At 43.0% G+C, this 16,145-nt stretch overlaps 1 protein-coding gene across 35 annotated transcripts in view; it reads left to right on the forward strand.

Moving 5' to 3' along the window:
- SP7 (Sp7 transcription factor) overlaps positions 1-16,145 on the forward strand; it is a 189,938-nt gene that overhangs the window by 70,082 nt on the left and 103,711 nt on the right. For 18 of the 35 annotated variants that reach the window (XR_008888463.1, XM_056555255.1, XM_056555245.1 and 15 more), the window contains 2 exons: positions 511-603; positions 11,817-12,010. The exons of 4 other annotated variants lie outside the window; for them this stretch is intronic. Coding sequence is in view for 19 of the 31 variants with exons in the window: in XM_056555255.1 (XP_056411230.1) it covers positions 12,008-12,010 (3 nt within the window). In the remaining 12 variants the exon portion in view is untranslated. Of the gene's footprint in view, positions 1-510; positions 651-5,955; positions 6,383-11,816; positions 12,011-16,145 lie in introns of those variants that run through there. 13 more of the 35 variants (XM_056555262.1, XM_056555251.1, XM_056555250.1 and 10 more) reach the window with 6 other exon arrangements.

A 16,145-nucleotide genomic window follows, 5' to 3' on the forward strand; every position in this document is an offset into this window, starting at 1 on the left:
GACAGCGCCCATTTTTTTGACAATCCAAAGGATGCTAGTGACTGGCTGGATAGTAATGAAGTTCGGTTAAAGCGAAATTCGTAAATAATAGCCTGAAAGGATAGAAAAGGAGAAAAGTTTTCATTATAATGATCAGGGGAGGGAGAAGTAGCTGGGGTGGCTCTGGTGAAATGGAATAAAATAAGTTTACGGGGTATTATATACTAAGGGTGTAGAGAAGTAATCTACTCTCATGGGGTACATTATATGGGCGGGTGCGAGACAGGGGGTGTGCTTCTTTTCATTAGTAGGGCTAGACAATTAGAAATTCCTCCATTACCTCGAATAGTAGAGGTCGGGTCTGGGTTGGGGATGATGCCAGGGGTTGTAATTATTATTATTATTTTTTTATTTTTTTGTTGCTGAAGAATGGCTGCACTAATTGTAAGCTGGAATATTCGGGGATAAATAAAGAGGGATGCTATTTTTAACTATTTTTTAAAGTCTCAAGCTGATGTGCTTTGCTTACAGGAGACGCATCTGACCCCTGACCGTCTTCATATCACCAAGAGACCGTGGATACAAGCTGCGTTTCACTCAACCTACTTGAATATTTCTAGAGGTGTGAGTATTTTTGTACATCACAGGCTTCCGTTTTGTCTTTTGCAGAGGTATGAGGACGGCCAGGGGCGTTACGTTATTATTGTTTGTACTATACACAACGTGAAAATGGTACTTGTAAATATTTATATCCCCCGCCATATTCTGCTAGTGTGCTGACTAAAGTGTTTTCGATTCTCTCTACACATTCCAATATCCCAATACTATTCATGGGAGACTTCAATAACGTGATAGATTGTCAGCTGGACAGGTGTATGATGCAGAATGACAGTAGTCTGCCTAAACTCTCCTCATTGGGTGTTCTTATTAAGGAAATAGGTATGTTGGATTTATGGAGATATAAATACCCAAGGGTTAGGCATTTTTCTTGCTGTTCTGCATCATACATGACTCTCTCAAGAATTGATCTAGCAATAGGTAATCACTCTATTTATACTTATTTATCAAAGATTTATTATGACGCACAGTCCATTTCGGACCATTCACCACTTTGCGCCCTTTTTGAGTTAAAAAAATTTAATAAGGGGCTCAATTTTTGGAAGCTTAGTCCTTCATGGTCTTTCATAATGGATAATGAAAACTCTATCCTAGAGCAGATTAAAGAATACTTCTTGCTTAATGACAATACTTCATCTAAACAAATAGTATGGGAAAGTATGAAGGCGTTTTTGAGAGGTATTTTGCTCAAGCGAGTGGCATGGGAAAAGCGAAATAGAATAGCCCAACTGAACACTTTACGGGATACAGTACGGCTTGCGGAAGCAGAATTTGTAGGGGACCCTCCTCAGAAAAGGGTTTAAACTTAAACAGAGCACAAAGATCCTTGAGGTCCTACCTTCTGCAAGAAGCCAATAATAGACTTCTTTCAAATAAACAGGAGTTTTATGCTGAGGGAGAATCGGCGGGGCATATGCTGGCTAAAGTCATTAAGGCACAAAACCCATCTTCTAATATTTCATCACTTAAAAATCAGAGGGGAGAGGTTATAGAGGATGAGGCTGGTATCATGGAGACAATGTTGCAATTCTATAGATCACTCTATTTATCTAAAACTAAGATGAGGTATATTGATATTAAAAACTTCCTGGGAGAAATATCTTTAATGAAACTATCTGCTAGTGAAAGGGAATACTTAGATTCCCCACTGAATATGGAGGAATTAGAACTAGCGATTAAAACATCCGCCACTAGTTGTTTCATGTCTAATAGACCGATCTGCAACACAGGTCCATATAGAAGGATATAGTCATATACAATGCGTGAAGCAAATAAAATATTTGGGTATTGAAGTAAACACTAATGTAAAGGATTTTGTGACTTTGAATGTAACTCCAGCATTAAATAATCTCAAATCCAAATGCAAAGCGTGGGGGAAACTCCCGCTAAGCCCTGTAGGCAGAATAAATTTAATAAAAATGATAGTCACCCCCCTAAATTCTATATCTATTACAAAACTCCCCTGTCTGGATACCAATGGCTCTGTTTAAGTGAATTGACTCCCAATTGCGGGAGCTGGTTTGGAGGGGCAGGAAAACCAAACTGAAACTACTGAATCTACAACGGTTAAAAAATGCGGGAGGCTTAGCATTATCAAACCCATGGGCCTTTTTCCTGGCTGCTCAATTCAAACACTTTGATTATTTAGATAGTTTAGATCCTGTTGGTAGATAGGGTCGGATGATATCCAGTATTGTTTCCGTTTCGAATATTTTAATGTCTGTGGAGAATGGGTTTGAAAGGAAAATTAAAGATCTTTACCCCACACTTTACCTAATGGATAAGACTTGGAGCACCGTCAAACGTATCTGCGGGATAGCAGGCATACACCAATACACCCCATTATGGGGTAATAACCAATTAAAAGGAGCTGAATAAATTGAAGGGGTTTGATAGCTGGAGGCAGGCGGGAGTAAGCTGGTTAGCAGATTTGTATGAGAACGGAGCTATTAAATCTTTTCAACAATGGATAAGGGACTTTCATCTACCCCAAAAGCTCCATTACCAATATATTCAACTATGGCACGCACTTCACGCTCAAAATAAACAAACCCCCTTGGATATTAAGACTGACTCTATTCTGGACACAATACTGGGTAAAAATGGATCAAAGGGGGTGACATCCAAAATATACCAGCGACTGATGTCACATAGTCGAGACGTATAGTGTACCGTCTTTTACCAAGTGGCAACTAATATCAGGTCTAGACCAGTTAGAGTGGAGGTCTGTATTAAGATCAGTAGTTCAACAATCACTAGGAGAAGGCCCCCGTCTATCTCAGCTATACATCCTATACAGATCATATCAGTCACCTTCCTTAATAGCTAAGTACGGCCCCGGGCTAGATTCTAGCTGCCCACGCTGCCACTATTGGGACGCGGATATTGAACATATGTTATGGGGGTGCCTAATTATACAGACCTAGTGGTGTATAATTTTGGAATTTATAGAGGAAAAGATCAAGGTCAGAGTACCAGCAGATTTACGGACTTGTGTCCTTGGGTATGTTGAAGACCTTGGTATTGATCAAAGTACTCAAGTAACTGTGAGTAGACTACTTTTTAATGCTAGGCTTCTTATTGCTAAAAACTGGAAAGAGACCAGGCCTCCGACCCTTGCAGAGAATAAAGCTAAAATGGAAAGAGTTATACTTTGGGACAAGGCGATATATAATAAGAGAGGTCGTAGTAATGTATTTTCTCAAATTTGGTCGGGTTGGCTAGGAAGAGTAGTACTTTGCTACAGTATGTAGGGGAAGAGGAGAAGAAAGGAGAAAATAATTATACTTCTTTATTTTTATTTTTATTTATTTTTAATATTTTCTTTTTCCTTTTTCTTTATATTTGTTTTTTTGTGGCATCGGTAAGGGGGGGTGATGGGTGGGTAGGGTAGGAATATATATAAATAGTATGCAGCGGCAATGAATGCAATTCTGACTGCTGTATAACATGTATTTTTGTTGAATGAAAATAAAAGATAAAAAAAAAAAAAAGATGTAATTTACAAATCTGTTTAACTTTCTGGCACCAGTTGATTTAAAAAAAAAAAAATGTTTTCCACCGGAGTACCCCTTTAATGCAAATCCACATGTTGATTATTTTGAAGTGCTGCCTTAAAACCTCAGCATTAGCAATTTAGCATATGTCTAGCTATATCTGTCCTCTCCTGGGCCTGGACATGATAGTACCATGACTGGGTTCCTGCCGTGAATGTCTTTCTTTCCAGAATACTTCCCTGGTGATGTCTTTACTGGCAGACATTTACAGGATTACGATTACAACATTAAGTTCTTGACTACCCTACATTGATCTTCTTACAGTCTTGTTGAGCAGGTCCCTGCTGTTCTTCTGAGTCTTCTGCCACCTGCCCTGAAGCACATTTATAGTTTCTGCTCTTCTCTACAGAATGCAAGCTTATGCTGTTGTCCTGGGTGCAATGAAAGACATACACTGCTTTAAAAAAATAAAGGGAACACTAAGATGACACATCTTAGATCTAAATGAATGAACTAATCGTATTAAATACTTTCGTCTTTACATAGTTGAATGTGCTGACAACAAAATCACACAAAAATTTTCAATGGAAATCAAATTTATCAACCCATGGAGGTCCGGATATGGAGTCACACTCAAAATCAAAGTGGAAAACCACCCTACAGGCTGATCCAACTTTGATGTAATGTCCTTAAAACACGTCAAAATTAGGCTCAGTAGTGTGTGTGTGTGGCCCCCATGTGCCGGATGACCTTCCTATAATGCCTGGGCATGCTCCTGATGATGTGGCGGATGGTCTTCAGAGGGATGTCCTCCCAGACCTGGACTAAAGCATCCACCAACTCCTGGACAGTCTGTGGTGCAACGTAGCATTGGTGGATGGAGCAAGACATGATGTCCTAGGTGGGCTCAATCAGATTAAGCTCTGGGGAATGGGCGGGCCAGTCCATAGCATCAATGCCTTCCTCTTGCAGGAACTGCTAAAACACAATCCAGCCACATGAGGTCTAGCATTGTCTTGCATTAGGAGGAACCCAGGGCCAACTGCACCAGCATATGGTCTCACAAGGGGTCTGAGGATCTCATCTCGGTACCTAATGACAGTCAGGCTACCTCTGGCAAGCACATGGAGGGCTGTGCGGCCATCCAAAGAAATGCCACCCACACCATTACTGACACACTGGCATGCCAGCCATGCTGGAGGATGTTGCAGGTAGCAGAATGTTCTCCATGGCGTCTCCAGACTCTTTCACGTCTGTCACATGTGCTCAGTGTGAACCTGCTTTCATCTGAGAAGAGCACAGGGCGCCAGTGGTGAATTTGCCAATCTTGGTGTTCTCTGGCAAATGCCAAACATCCTGTACGGTGTTAGGCTGTAAGCACAACCCCCACCTGTGGACGTCGGGCCCTCATACCACCCTCATGGAGTCTGTTTCTGACCGTTTGAGTGGACACATGCACATTTGTGGCTTGCTGGAGGTTATTTTGCAGGACTCTGGCAGTGCTCCTCTTGCTCAAAGGCAGAGGTAGCGGTCCTGCTGCTGGGTTGTTGCAATCCTACGGCCTCCTCCATGTCTTCTGATGTACTGGCTTGTCTCCTGGTAGCGCCTCCATGCTCTGGACACTACGCTGACAGACACAGCAAACCTTCTTGCCACAGCTCGCATTGATGTGCCATTCTGGATGAGCTGCACTACCTGAGCCACTTGTGTGGGTTGTAGACTCCGTCTCATGCTACCACTACAGTGAAAGCACTGTCAGCATTCAAAAGTGACCAAAACATCAGCCAGGAAGCACAAGAACTGAGAAGTGGTCTGTGGTCACCACCTGCAGAACCACTCCTTTATTAGGGGTGTCTTGCTAATTTCCTATTATTTCCACCTGTTGTCTGTTCCATTTGCACAGCAGCATGTTAAATTGATTGTCAATCAGTGTTGCTTCCTGAGTGGACAGTGTGATTTCAAAGAAGTGTGATTGACTTGGAGTTACATTGTGTTGTTTAAGTGTTCCCTTTACAATGATCCACTGACCAAGCTGCAGAACTGGCCAAACAGGTATAAAATTGTCATTGATCTAACAGCCTTTCCTCTGAATAGTCTGCATAAATTGTGTTTTTGTACTTAGATTCCACAGTAGGTTAAAAAATAAAAAATAAATTAATAACTAAAAAAAAAGATTCCAGGAGGCCCAAAATATTATGTCCAGATACTTCTTTTGGCCTCCATCTGGCATTGGAAGGCACAATGTGATATGGGTAGGCCCCTTTAAGGCTCTGTTTGCATTGGCTTTGTGGCTTCTTTTTATAAACCCCATTGACTTATAAAAGGGTACAACGGGTTTAATTAGTGCTATTCTTCCTTCCAGAACAACATGTGCTCCCAACAGAACTTCCAACACAAGAACAAAGCTTAATGCTTAGTTTTTTTTCTCCGCTCAACTCCTGTAAAATACGGGACACCTGACAGACCCCATTCAAGTCAATCAGGGATCCACCGGGACCTGGTAGTGTCCATTGTGAAAAGAGTCTGGATCCCAACTGGTATAGAGCCCAGTGACAATGTGAGCGAGCCCTTATCAACTGATTGCATATTGCTAGGGACCGGCTGCAGTTCCATGCACAACCGGATGTCTAGGCACATCACTGTGGAGAGACTAAGAAGAGGACACAGTGTTATGCAAGTAATTTGTCATCCTCATTATAACAATTGGTGTAGGTCTTAGAGTTCAGACCCCCACCAATCATAAAGTGATGGCTTATCCTAAGAAAGTATGTGCAGAGATAAAACTTTAATAAATGAATATTATCATGTGTGTATATAGGTATATTTTTATATTTTTTTGCATTGCACTCTTTTGAAGAAACACCACAACAATGCCACGAAGTTGCAAAATAACATGTGCACGGGTAGGTATTGCTGCAAAGTGGTGTAGAGATAAAACTGTGTAATAGTGACCTGTGCAGTACGCAGGATCTGTCCAAAGAATATAATACCCTTTTTATAGGACTAACAGTACTTTGTAATGGCAAGCTTTCAAGAGTCCTCCCTTTATCAAGTCAAAAGCATTTCTGAGCTCTTAAAGGGTTACTCCGCTCCCCAGCATGCGGAACATTGAGTTCCAAATGCTGTGTGCGGGTTTCCATGTTCACGTCCGCCCCCTCGTGACGTCACGGCCTGCCCCCTCAATGAAAGTCTATGGGAAGGGAGCGCGACGGACTTAACGGCCCCCTCCCATAGACTTGCAACGAGGGGGCGGGCGTGAACACCAAAGCCTGCACACAGCGTTCGGAACTCAATGTTCTGGACACTGGGTAGCGGAGTAACCCTTTAAGCAGAAAACACACAAATATGCAGAAATCTCACAAACATGAAGGGGTTAAAAAAACAGATGTGGAGAATTCACACTAAGTTGGACTATAAATTGTCCAGCTATAGGACTATACATAGATAAGGATAAGTAGGAGGGGACTAATACAGCTACTCCAAACTACTGTCCAATGTCATACCAAGACTGTTTCCTTTGAGGTATGGATGGCTGAGAGACAATAATCCGGCACTTGCAGGACTAGGGTAAATAGCGACGGTAGGAGGGATAACGCTGAAGGCTGGAAGCGGGTGTGGATATGGGTGGTGCCAATCACAACAAGTATGCAATATAGAGAAAAGAATCCAAAAGAGACTGCACTCACCATCCACAATGCTTTATTCAGGTGCGTGTAGGCATACAGCAGCAGAGGCAGGATGGACTAGAGACTTCCCACAACGTTGATAACGTTGTAAATTTGACCGATTTCTCCCTCTCTCAGGACTGTATTTCCCTATTATCCAAAGAACTGAATTTTGGACTAAGTGAGACTTTTGATTTCACCAAGTTTAAAGTTAATTTATTAAAGGGAACTCGCAAAATGAATCTTCATAAGATTTTCCAGAAGAGCAGCCATCCACATGGGTTCAAACCACATAAGGAAGGAGAAGTTCCTGCTACGATAGGTCCCTTAGGTTTCTCACCCATTCTAAATGCCACCCCCAAGAGTTAGAGGCCCTCAATACATTATGCCATTTAGCAGATGAAGAACCTTCTGTCCCTCTGGACTCTACAATAGAAGTTTTGCCATTCAGAGGTGGGAATCCCTCTACGTACTCCCCCCCCCCCCTGTCCTGGTGGGCAGTTCTATTGACCTGTTCGCCAGGGCAGTGGAACGTGACGTTAGAGCATTGGTGTACCCCCAACAAAAGAGCAACCTGTCTGTAGGAGAAAAGAGGGCACTAAAACGGACAACCTCTAGACCCAACCTCGGAATTGTTAAAGCGGACAAGGGTGGTAGCACTGTTGTGATGCATTCCACAATGTATGAAAGTGACACCAAGACCTATAAAAAACTTAAGTCATACCCTACTACTAAAACCATGAGCTAACTACGATCCTTCCTCAGAATCAAATGTGAATCAGGCATCATATCACAGAACAGTGCAGAAAAACTCCTCCCAAAGAGCCCTTTACATGCTAAGTGGTACCTGTTACCTAAGGTTCACAAGTCGCGGGGATCGGCTCTGGAACTGAGTACCTTTCTCAATATATTGAATGGCTCCTTAAACCTCTTCTCAGATTCACATCACTCATGTTAAAGATACTGGTGACCTTTTGACCCATCTCCAACATTTTGATTGTCAGGAAACATATCTCACTTCTATAGACGTAAAGAGCCTGTAAACCCGCATCCCTCATGATACGGGTGTACAGGCTATCCGTGAGTTCCTTCATTAAACTGACAAAACTGACAAACTGACTGAGTTCCTTGATTTCATATGTGAATCACTTCTCTTCATCCTCTCCCACAATGAATTCAAGGATGGCGAGGACTGGTATAGACAGGAGACAGGGACTGCAATAGGCACCCCGGTCTCCTGTACTTATGCAAACCTGTTCCTCGCCATCCTTGAAAGCCATTATGTATTTTCTACAACAAATGCTTTAGTTAGGAATATAAATCTTATATGTTGATATGTTTATATGATATGTTGACGACATATTGGTCATATGGGAGGGTTCTGAGTCCATGTTTAACGATTTTGTTGCTCACCTTAATGCCACCAACAAAGAAAATATGTTTTTTACATCTGTATTTGGGGGTCTTGAAATAGATTTTCTAGACGTCAAACTTAAAGTCGTGGAGTCCATACTAACTACACAGGGGTATTGTAAAAGTATTGCCCGTAACTCTCTACTTCATTTTCATAGTTCCCATCCCTTACATGTAAAACGGAGTATTCCCTTTTCACAGTTTCTGTGATTAAGAAAAGTGAATAGTGAAGATTCAGTATTCCTAGAACAGTCTTCTGACCTAAAACACCGTCTATTGGAATGTCAATATCCCCAAAAAAGGATTGAGGAAGGATTTCTAAAAGCTTCTGTAGCAAGACGTGCAGATTTGTTAAAACTTTTAAACAACAACAAAAAACATGGTCTCAAATGGCTGGAGGTGCTCAACCCCAAATGCAGTTGTGCATTTATACTGGGGGAGCAGATCCTGCCCTTGTAGTCCGTTGCTAGGGGCGATCCCCAGCATAAAAATGCATACAATGGAGGATGCCTGCAGTGGACTACAAGTGCCTCAATAGAATCCTACACCAGATAAACGGTGTGGATGTGTAACAGTTAGAATAATACAATACAAAAATTTCGGTGCACTACTGTGGTAGATGTATACAATGACATTGGCTATCCCTCAACACTGATGTTAAAATTGAGACATTCGCCTGTGTATCCTTATATGAAGGACACACCAAAGCCCGCACACCAACGCCAAGGTTTCTCAAATGGCACGGAACCTAACGCTAACCTACCTGTGCGTGAAAAGCAAAAACCAGGGGCCAGTGGGCAATTACAGCAGCACTAGGCCGACATGCAGCCTGCTCCCAGTTACCTCCAGCGTGACTGAGCACACATACAATGGGAGGAGGGAGAGAGGCTACAAGCCCCACCCAAGTTGGCTAATATAGGTGCATGGCCTCACAGGTGCAGCCTTAATGCTGCCTGGAAAATGTTCAAGGCGCATTAACATATGGAGTTTACACACCTCCAAGTATACATTTTTAAACAACAACAAAAAACGTGGTCTCAAATGGCTGGAGGTGCTCTACCCCAAATGCAGTTGTGCATTTATACTGGGGGAGCAGATCCTGCCCTTATAGTCCGTTGTTAGGCGCGATCCCCAGCATAATAATGCATACAATGGAGGATGCCTGCAGTGGACTACAAGTGCCACAATAGAATCCTTCAACTTGGGTGGGGCTTGTAGCCTCTCTCCCTCCTCCCATTGTATGTGTGCTCAGTCACGCTGGAGGTAACTGGGAGCAGGCTGCATGTCGGCCTAGTGCTGCTGCCACTGGCCCCTGGTTTTTGCTTTTCACGCACAGGTAGGTTAGCGTTAGGTCCCGTGCCATTTGAGAAACCTTGGCGTTGGTGTGCGGGCTCTGGTGTGTACTTCATATAAGGATACACAGGCGAATGTCTCAATTTTGACATCAGTGTTGAGGGATTAGCCAATGTCATTGTTTACATCTACCACAGTAGTGCACCTAAATTTCTGTATTGTATTATTGTAATTGTTACACAGTCACACCGTTTATCTGGTGTAGGATTCTATTGTGGCACTTGTAGTCCACTGCAGGCATCCTCCATAGTATGCATTTTTATGCTGGGGATCGCCCCTAGCAACGGACTACAAGGGCAGGATCTGCTCCCCCAGTATAAATGCACAACTGCATTTGGGGTTGAGCACCTCCAGCCATTTGAGACCACATTTTTTGTTGTTGTTTAAAAATGTATACTTGGAGGTGTGTAAACTCCATATGTTAATGCGCCTTGAACATTTTCCAGGCAGCATTAAGGTTGCACCTGTGGGGCCATGCACCTATATCAGCCAACATGGGTGGGGCTTGTAGCCTTTCTCCCTCCTCCCATTGTATGTGTGCTCAGTCACGCTGGAGGTAACTGGGAGCAGGCTGCATGTCGGCCTAGTGCTGCTGTAATTGCCCACTGGCCCCTGGTTTTTGCTTTTCACGCACAGGTAGGTTAGCGTTAGGTCCCGTGCCATTTGAGAAACCTTGGCATTGGTGTGCGGGCTCTGGTGTGTCCTTTATATAAGGATACACTGGCGAATGTCTCAATTTTAACATCAGTGTTGAGGGATAGCCAATGTCATTGTATACATCTACCACAGTAGTGCACCGAAATTTCTGTATTAGATTTGTTAAAACCGAAGGACCATTGCAACCAAAAACCGAAGAGATTCATATTTTCACTTGCAAACTCAAATATGAATGAGACAGTAGCCAGAGCAAAAAGGAACAACTGGTACATTATTGAAGCTGATCCCGATTTAAAGGAGATCACTCTCAATTCCCTTCTAATCACATATCCCAAAAATAGGACTGTTGGCGATAAGTTCAAAAGTCCTGTTGAAGCCGATAGAGGAAAACCAGGGTGCAAATGGCTTACTGACTTGAGTCTCACCGGCAATCGTCCTTGTGGTACTTTTTCCTTTTGCTTTAAAGGGGTACTCCAGTGCTTAGACATCTTATCCCCTATCCAAAGGATAGGGGATAAGATGCCTGATCGAGGGAGTCCCGTCGCTGGATAGGGGATAGGGGATAAGATGTCTAAGCACCGGAGAACCCCTTTAACCATACAGCATTAGATTCATTCAAATTGGGGAGTAATTTCTTTTCAGTGAGGGATCTGATAACATGTCGGACATCCTTTGTCGTTTACGTGATGCTGTGCCCTTGTGGCTTCTTTTATGTTGGGCAAACCCATCCGGCCTTTACATGTCCGTTTTTGTGAGCACAACCGGTTCTGGCGCTCCCCGCTTGGTTGATCACATGAAAGAGGTACACAACAGTAATGCCATGCTCATGAAATTTGCCAGCCTCGAAAAAGTAAAACAACCTCCCAGAGGTGGCGATCGGCACTCCTGTCTGCTTAGAAGAGAGGCGTATTGGATTCTAGAGCTTGATTCCACTGGACTATTAGGGCTTAATGACTGTAATGAATTAGCCCTGTTTCTTTAATTTTCTTATCTATGGCACACCAGCTTTTTTAGTCCATTATGCGCCTCTTCCTATAAGCATGCTTCATTGTTATGAATTATGTTTGTTACACTTTGCTGTTTTTCCCATCCGTCTGTAAACACCTGTTTGTTTATATCACATTGTTGGTTGCAGTCACATGATATCACATGACATGACTCATTGCATGTGATGACATCCGCCACCCACCGCCTTTTTAAGACGCCGCGGCGATAGCACGTTGCACTCCGGCTTGAAGAAGCGCAAGACCCCTAGAAACACCTTGTCCCGGTGTGCCCCCGCCTCTGCTGCCGTATGCCTACACGCACCTGAATAAAGCATTGTGGATGGTGAGTGCTGTCTCTTTTGGATTCTTTTATTTAAACTGTTTCCTTTGAGGCTGCGGCACATACACATAATCTTAGGACCTATGCATGATTATTATGTCCACCACTGTACCTTTAGGGGTTGGATAAAATAACTTGCACATTCCTAGTTTTACATAGTCAAGTTGAACTCTTTTTGCCAGTCACATAGCTTATATCACTGTTGTTAAATTTTGTTACTTGTGCTCTTTTAAAAAAAAAAACTTCAATATTAAATCTGTAGGGTTTATCAGGCTAAGCAATCTCTTTGTTGGATTGTTTGTGATTTTTCTTGCACCAAAATTGTGTCAGCTTTAAAGGGGTACTCTGCTCCTAGACATCATGTTCCCTATCAAAAAGATATATTTTTTATAGGGGATAAGATGTCTAGGGGCAGTGTACCCCTTTAAAGGGGTACTCCGGTGAAAACCTTTTTTCTTTTAAATCAACTGGTGGCAGAAAGTTAAACATATTTGTAAATTATTAATTTCGGGTAGAATACAGACATAGCGCACATCTACAATCTTGTATAATGATCTGATTGCTTCTCAGCATAATATCAAAAACTAACAGGTTGTTAGTATACATTTTTGATCAAAAAGTACAAGCCCACTCGCCACGTCAAGGCCACCTATTCAGAGTGGGTCCCTAACATCCCTAGCATAAAATGGCGTAGCACCGGGCGGCGACCACCACCGCCGCGACACAGGTGCCCACGGGGGGGGGGGGGGGAGTGACCCACTGGCAGAGCGGCCCCAATGCCACTCAAACCAGTCAATGGGCCGCACCCGCCCGCAGACACAGCGCCACGGCAGCAACGGACGCCGCCCTGCGCCCGGTGCTACGCCATTTTATGCTAGGGATGTTAGGGACCCACTCTGAATAGGTGGCCTTGACGTGGCGAGTGGGCTTGTACTTTTTGATCAAAAATGTATACTAACAACCTGTTAGTTTTTGATATTATGCTGAGAAGCAATCAGATCATTATACAAGATTGTAGATGTGTGCTATGTCTGTATTCTACTCGAAATTCATACTGTGATTTCTATCCTTTCCTCTTTTTTTTTTTTTGAACATGTGCTGCACTCTTCCCCACCCCATCAGCCCAACCCTATATAGGTGGTAATTAGCCACACTAGGGCCATTTCACTCCTGGCAGCCTCCCAGTCTGACTGGGAGAGCAGGGTAAATGAGCCATTACACCTTGTTCACACTGGTGTGGTGCAGGGCGGCGTCCGTTGCTGCCGTGGCGCTGTGTCTGCGGGCGGGTGCGGCCCATAGACTGGTTTGAGTGGCATTGGGGCCGCTCTGCCAGTGGGTCGCTCCCCCCCCCCGTGGCCACCTGTGTCGCGGCGGTGGTGGTCGCCGCCCGGTGCTACGCCATTTTATGCTAGGGATGTTAGGGACCCACTCTGAATAGGTGGCCTTGACGTGGCGAGTGGGCATGTACTTTTTGATCAAAAATGTATACTAACAACCTGTTAGTTTTTGATATTATGCTGAGAAGCAATCAGATCATTATGCAAGATTGTAGATGTGGGCTATGTCTGTATTCTACTCGAAATTCATATTTGTAAATTACTTCTATTAAAAAATCTTAATCCTTCCAGTACTTATTAGCTGCTGAATGCTACAGTGGAAACTCCTTTCTTTTTGGAACACTGATGACATCACGAGCACAGTGCTCTCTGCTGACATCTCTGTCCATTTTAGCAACCATGCATAGCAGATGTATGCGAAGGGCAGCATGGTGGCTCAGTGGTTAGCACTGCTGCCTTGCAGTGCTGTGGACTTGGGTTCAAATCCCACTAAGGACAATAATAAATGAAGTGTTATTATTATTATTATAATAATGTCAGCAAAGAGAACTGTGCTCGTGATGTCATCAGAGAGGATTCCTAAAAGAAAAGAATTTCCTCTATAGTATTCAGCAGCTAATAAGTACAGGAAGGATTAAGATTTTTAAACAGAAGTAATTTACAAATATGTTTAACTTTCTGAAACCAGTTAATTTAAAAGAAAAAAGGTTTTCACCGGAGTACCCCCTTAAAGCTGACACTAAACTGTCCAGATTGTAATAGTAATTCTGGGCCATCGTCTGAACATTTTTTTTTATTTTGTGAGATATTCTGCCAGTTTTTGTTGGAAAAAATATATATTCTCATTGTTGCACAATAAAATAAGCTAGTACCCTTAATGGGGGAATAACAATTTTTAAAAGACTGTTGTTAAATAGAGAAAATCAGTTAAACCTCTCTGCATATTTCTATAGAAATGATTGGTGTTCACAGTCTGGATATAGCAATAATCACTACATAATATTTTACACCATGTCATTGTGCCTTTAAGACATTTTGGTGGCACATTGCCCATATACCCCCTTGTTCATTGCCTAGGTATGCTGCTCATTCAGGATCTGTCTATCCTGGTCATTGGCACCCTATCCTGCCTTAGGGCAGCCGCCGTCAGGCTAATTAGAGGCCTGGATTTGGCCGGCGGGTGGCTGGGAGGAAGCCTGATGTTCCCACTGACCAGAGAGAATCGTCTCGTGTAATTATCTCATTTCCAGGCCCATGTACTATAAATAACAAAGCTCAGAGAGGTGGCTGTATTTAAAGTCAGTTTTTTATGATGTCTTCTGGTGTGTGGTCGAAACGAGGAGGAAGGAGGGAGAGAGATGGATGCAGACGGCTAAGATTCTGCACCTACAGGGAACATTCTAAGCTACAGCCAAGAGCATCCTTAACTCTCACACTACCTCATAACTATGATATTTTATGTGACATCATAGATGCAGCCCCCAAGAAAAAAAAGCATACTAGATATTTCAGGTGTACATTTTATGACATATTGGAACCACTGTAACTTTTGCAACTGTAACCTGGATTATATTTTACCTTTTTTCTCAGTTCCTGTGGTTTGGCACCATTTAATGTTGCTTGTCTTTGGAAATCTGCATTATGATTTCATTATAGAAGCTGTTTATTGAGTGAATAAAGAGCTCTTTTTATCTTTAGATCTCCAGGATAATTGCAGTACATGCCAGGGTGCTCAGGTGGCTCTACACTTAGCTAATACAGAGCTATGGCCATTTATGTGAGTGAAGCCATGTAATCCGACATTTTTCCTGCAGCTTGCTACGTCATCCTTAAGCAACATTATCTGTTTGCAGAGGGTCTGGACCTATGGCAGCTGTCATAGTAAATGGGCTATTAAATGCAATATTACTTTCCTTTCTTTCACACTGAGAGGCGGGATATTGGTGGTGCCACACTTGAGGAATCACGAGCCCTTGTACCACACTAACAGGTGTACCTGAAGTTTTTGTTTACACCAAAACTCTATACAGCATTCTTAGAAAATCATTTTGATAGAAAATGCCTTTGTGAGACAGTCACTCTTTCATAGATATCTCTTTGAGATCCATTTGCATTTTATAACATCAACCATTTTTTAAGAGGGCGAGACCCACCATCACCACATACAATGCCTTCAAGACTGTAGGGAGAGTGTGACTCAAAATGCAGTTTAAAGGTCAATGTCCATGGTTGCTTACAACCTAAATGGAATATAGGAGACGATGTGGGTACAAGCATTGGGACAAATGGTAGTAGAAAGTACATTGTAGCCATATAAGGGGACCAAAGGATATGCAAACAGAAGCAGATATCTCCCCTCTTAAAGCCTGACCACAGCACTCAGAACTCAATGTAATTGCAGGCTCCTCTCCCAGGCGTCCCTGAGCCACATGAGTAAAGCCGGCACCAGGGTTACAGCTTGGAGAAGGGGGGTAGGCACACTTGAATTATCTTGTGGGTTGGTTCCCCCTTCTTACGGAGCCATCATATGGTTTTCATTGAGTCTGTGGTCAGGAGGCTCATTAAAGTAGTGGTGAGGCACAGAGCATGCCATAGGGATAGAGGCTTATAAGGGGTTAATAAGCCCTCCCTCTCTTACATGCTCCTGCTTCCTACATTGGCCTCTGTCTTTATTAATGGAAGAGTAGACAGAAGGACAACCAAGGACAGCCATCAGTCAATATATAGCTCTGTGTGCCGGCCTGCCCACAAAAACATATCTTCTGTGGATTAAAATGTAGACAATGTGGAGTACGCGGTTC

The sequence above is a fragment of the Hyla sarda genome, chromosome 2 (assembly GCF_029499605.1).
Source record: "Hyla sarda isolate aHylSar1 chromosome 2, aHylSar1.hap1, whole genome shotgun sequence".
Lineage (NCBI taxonomy): Eukaryota > Metazoa > Chordata > Amphibia > Anura > Hylidae > Hyla > Hyla sarda.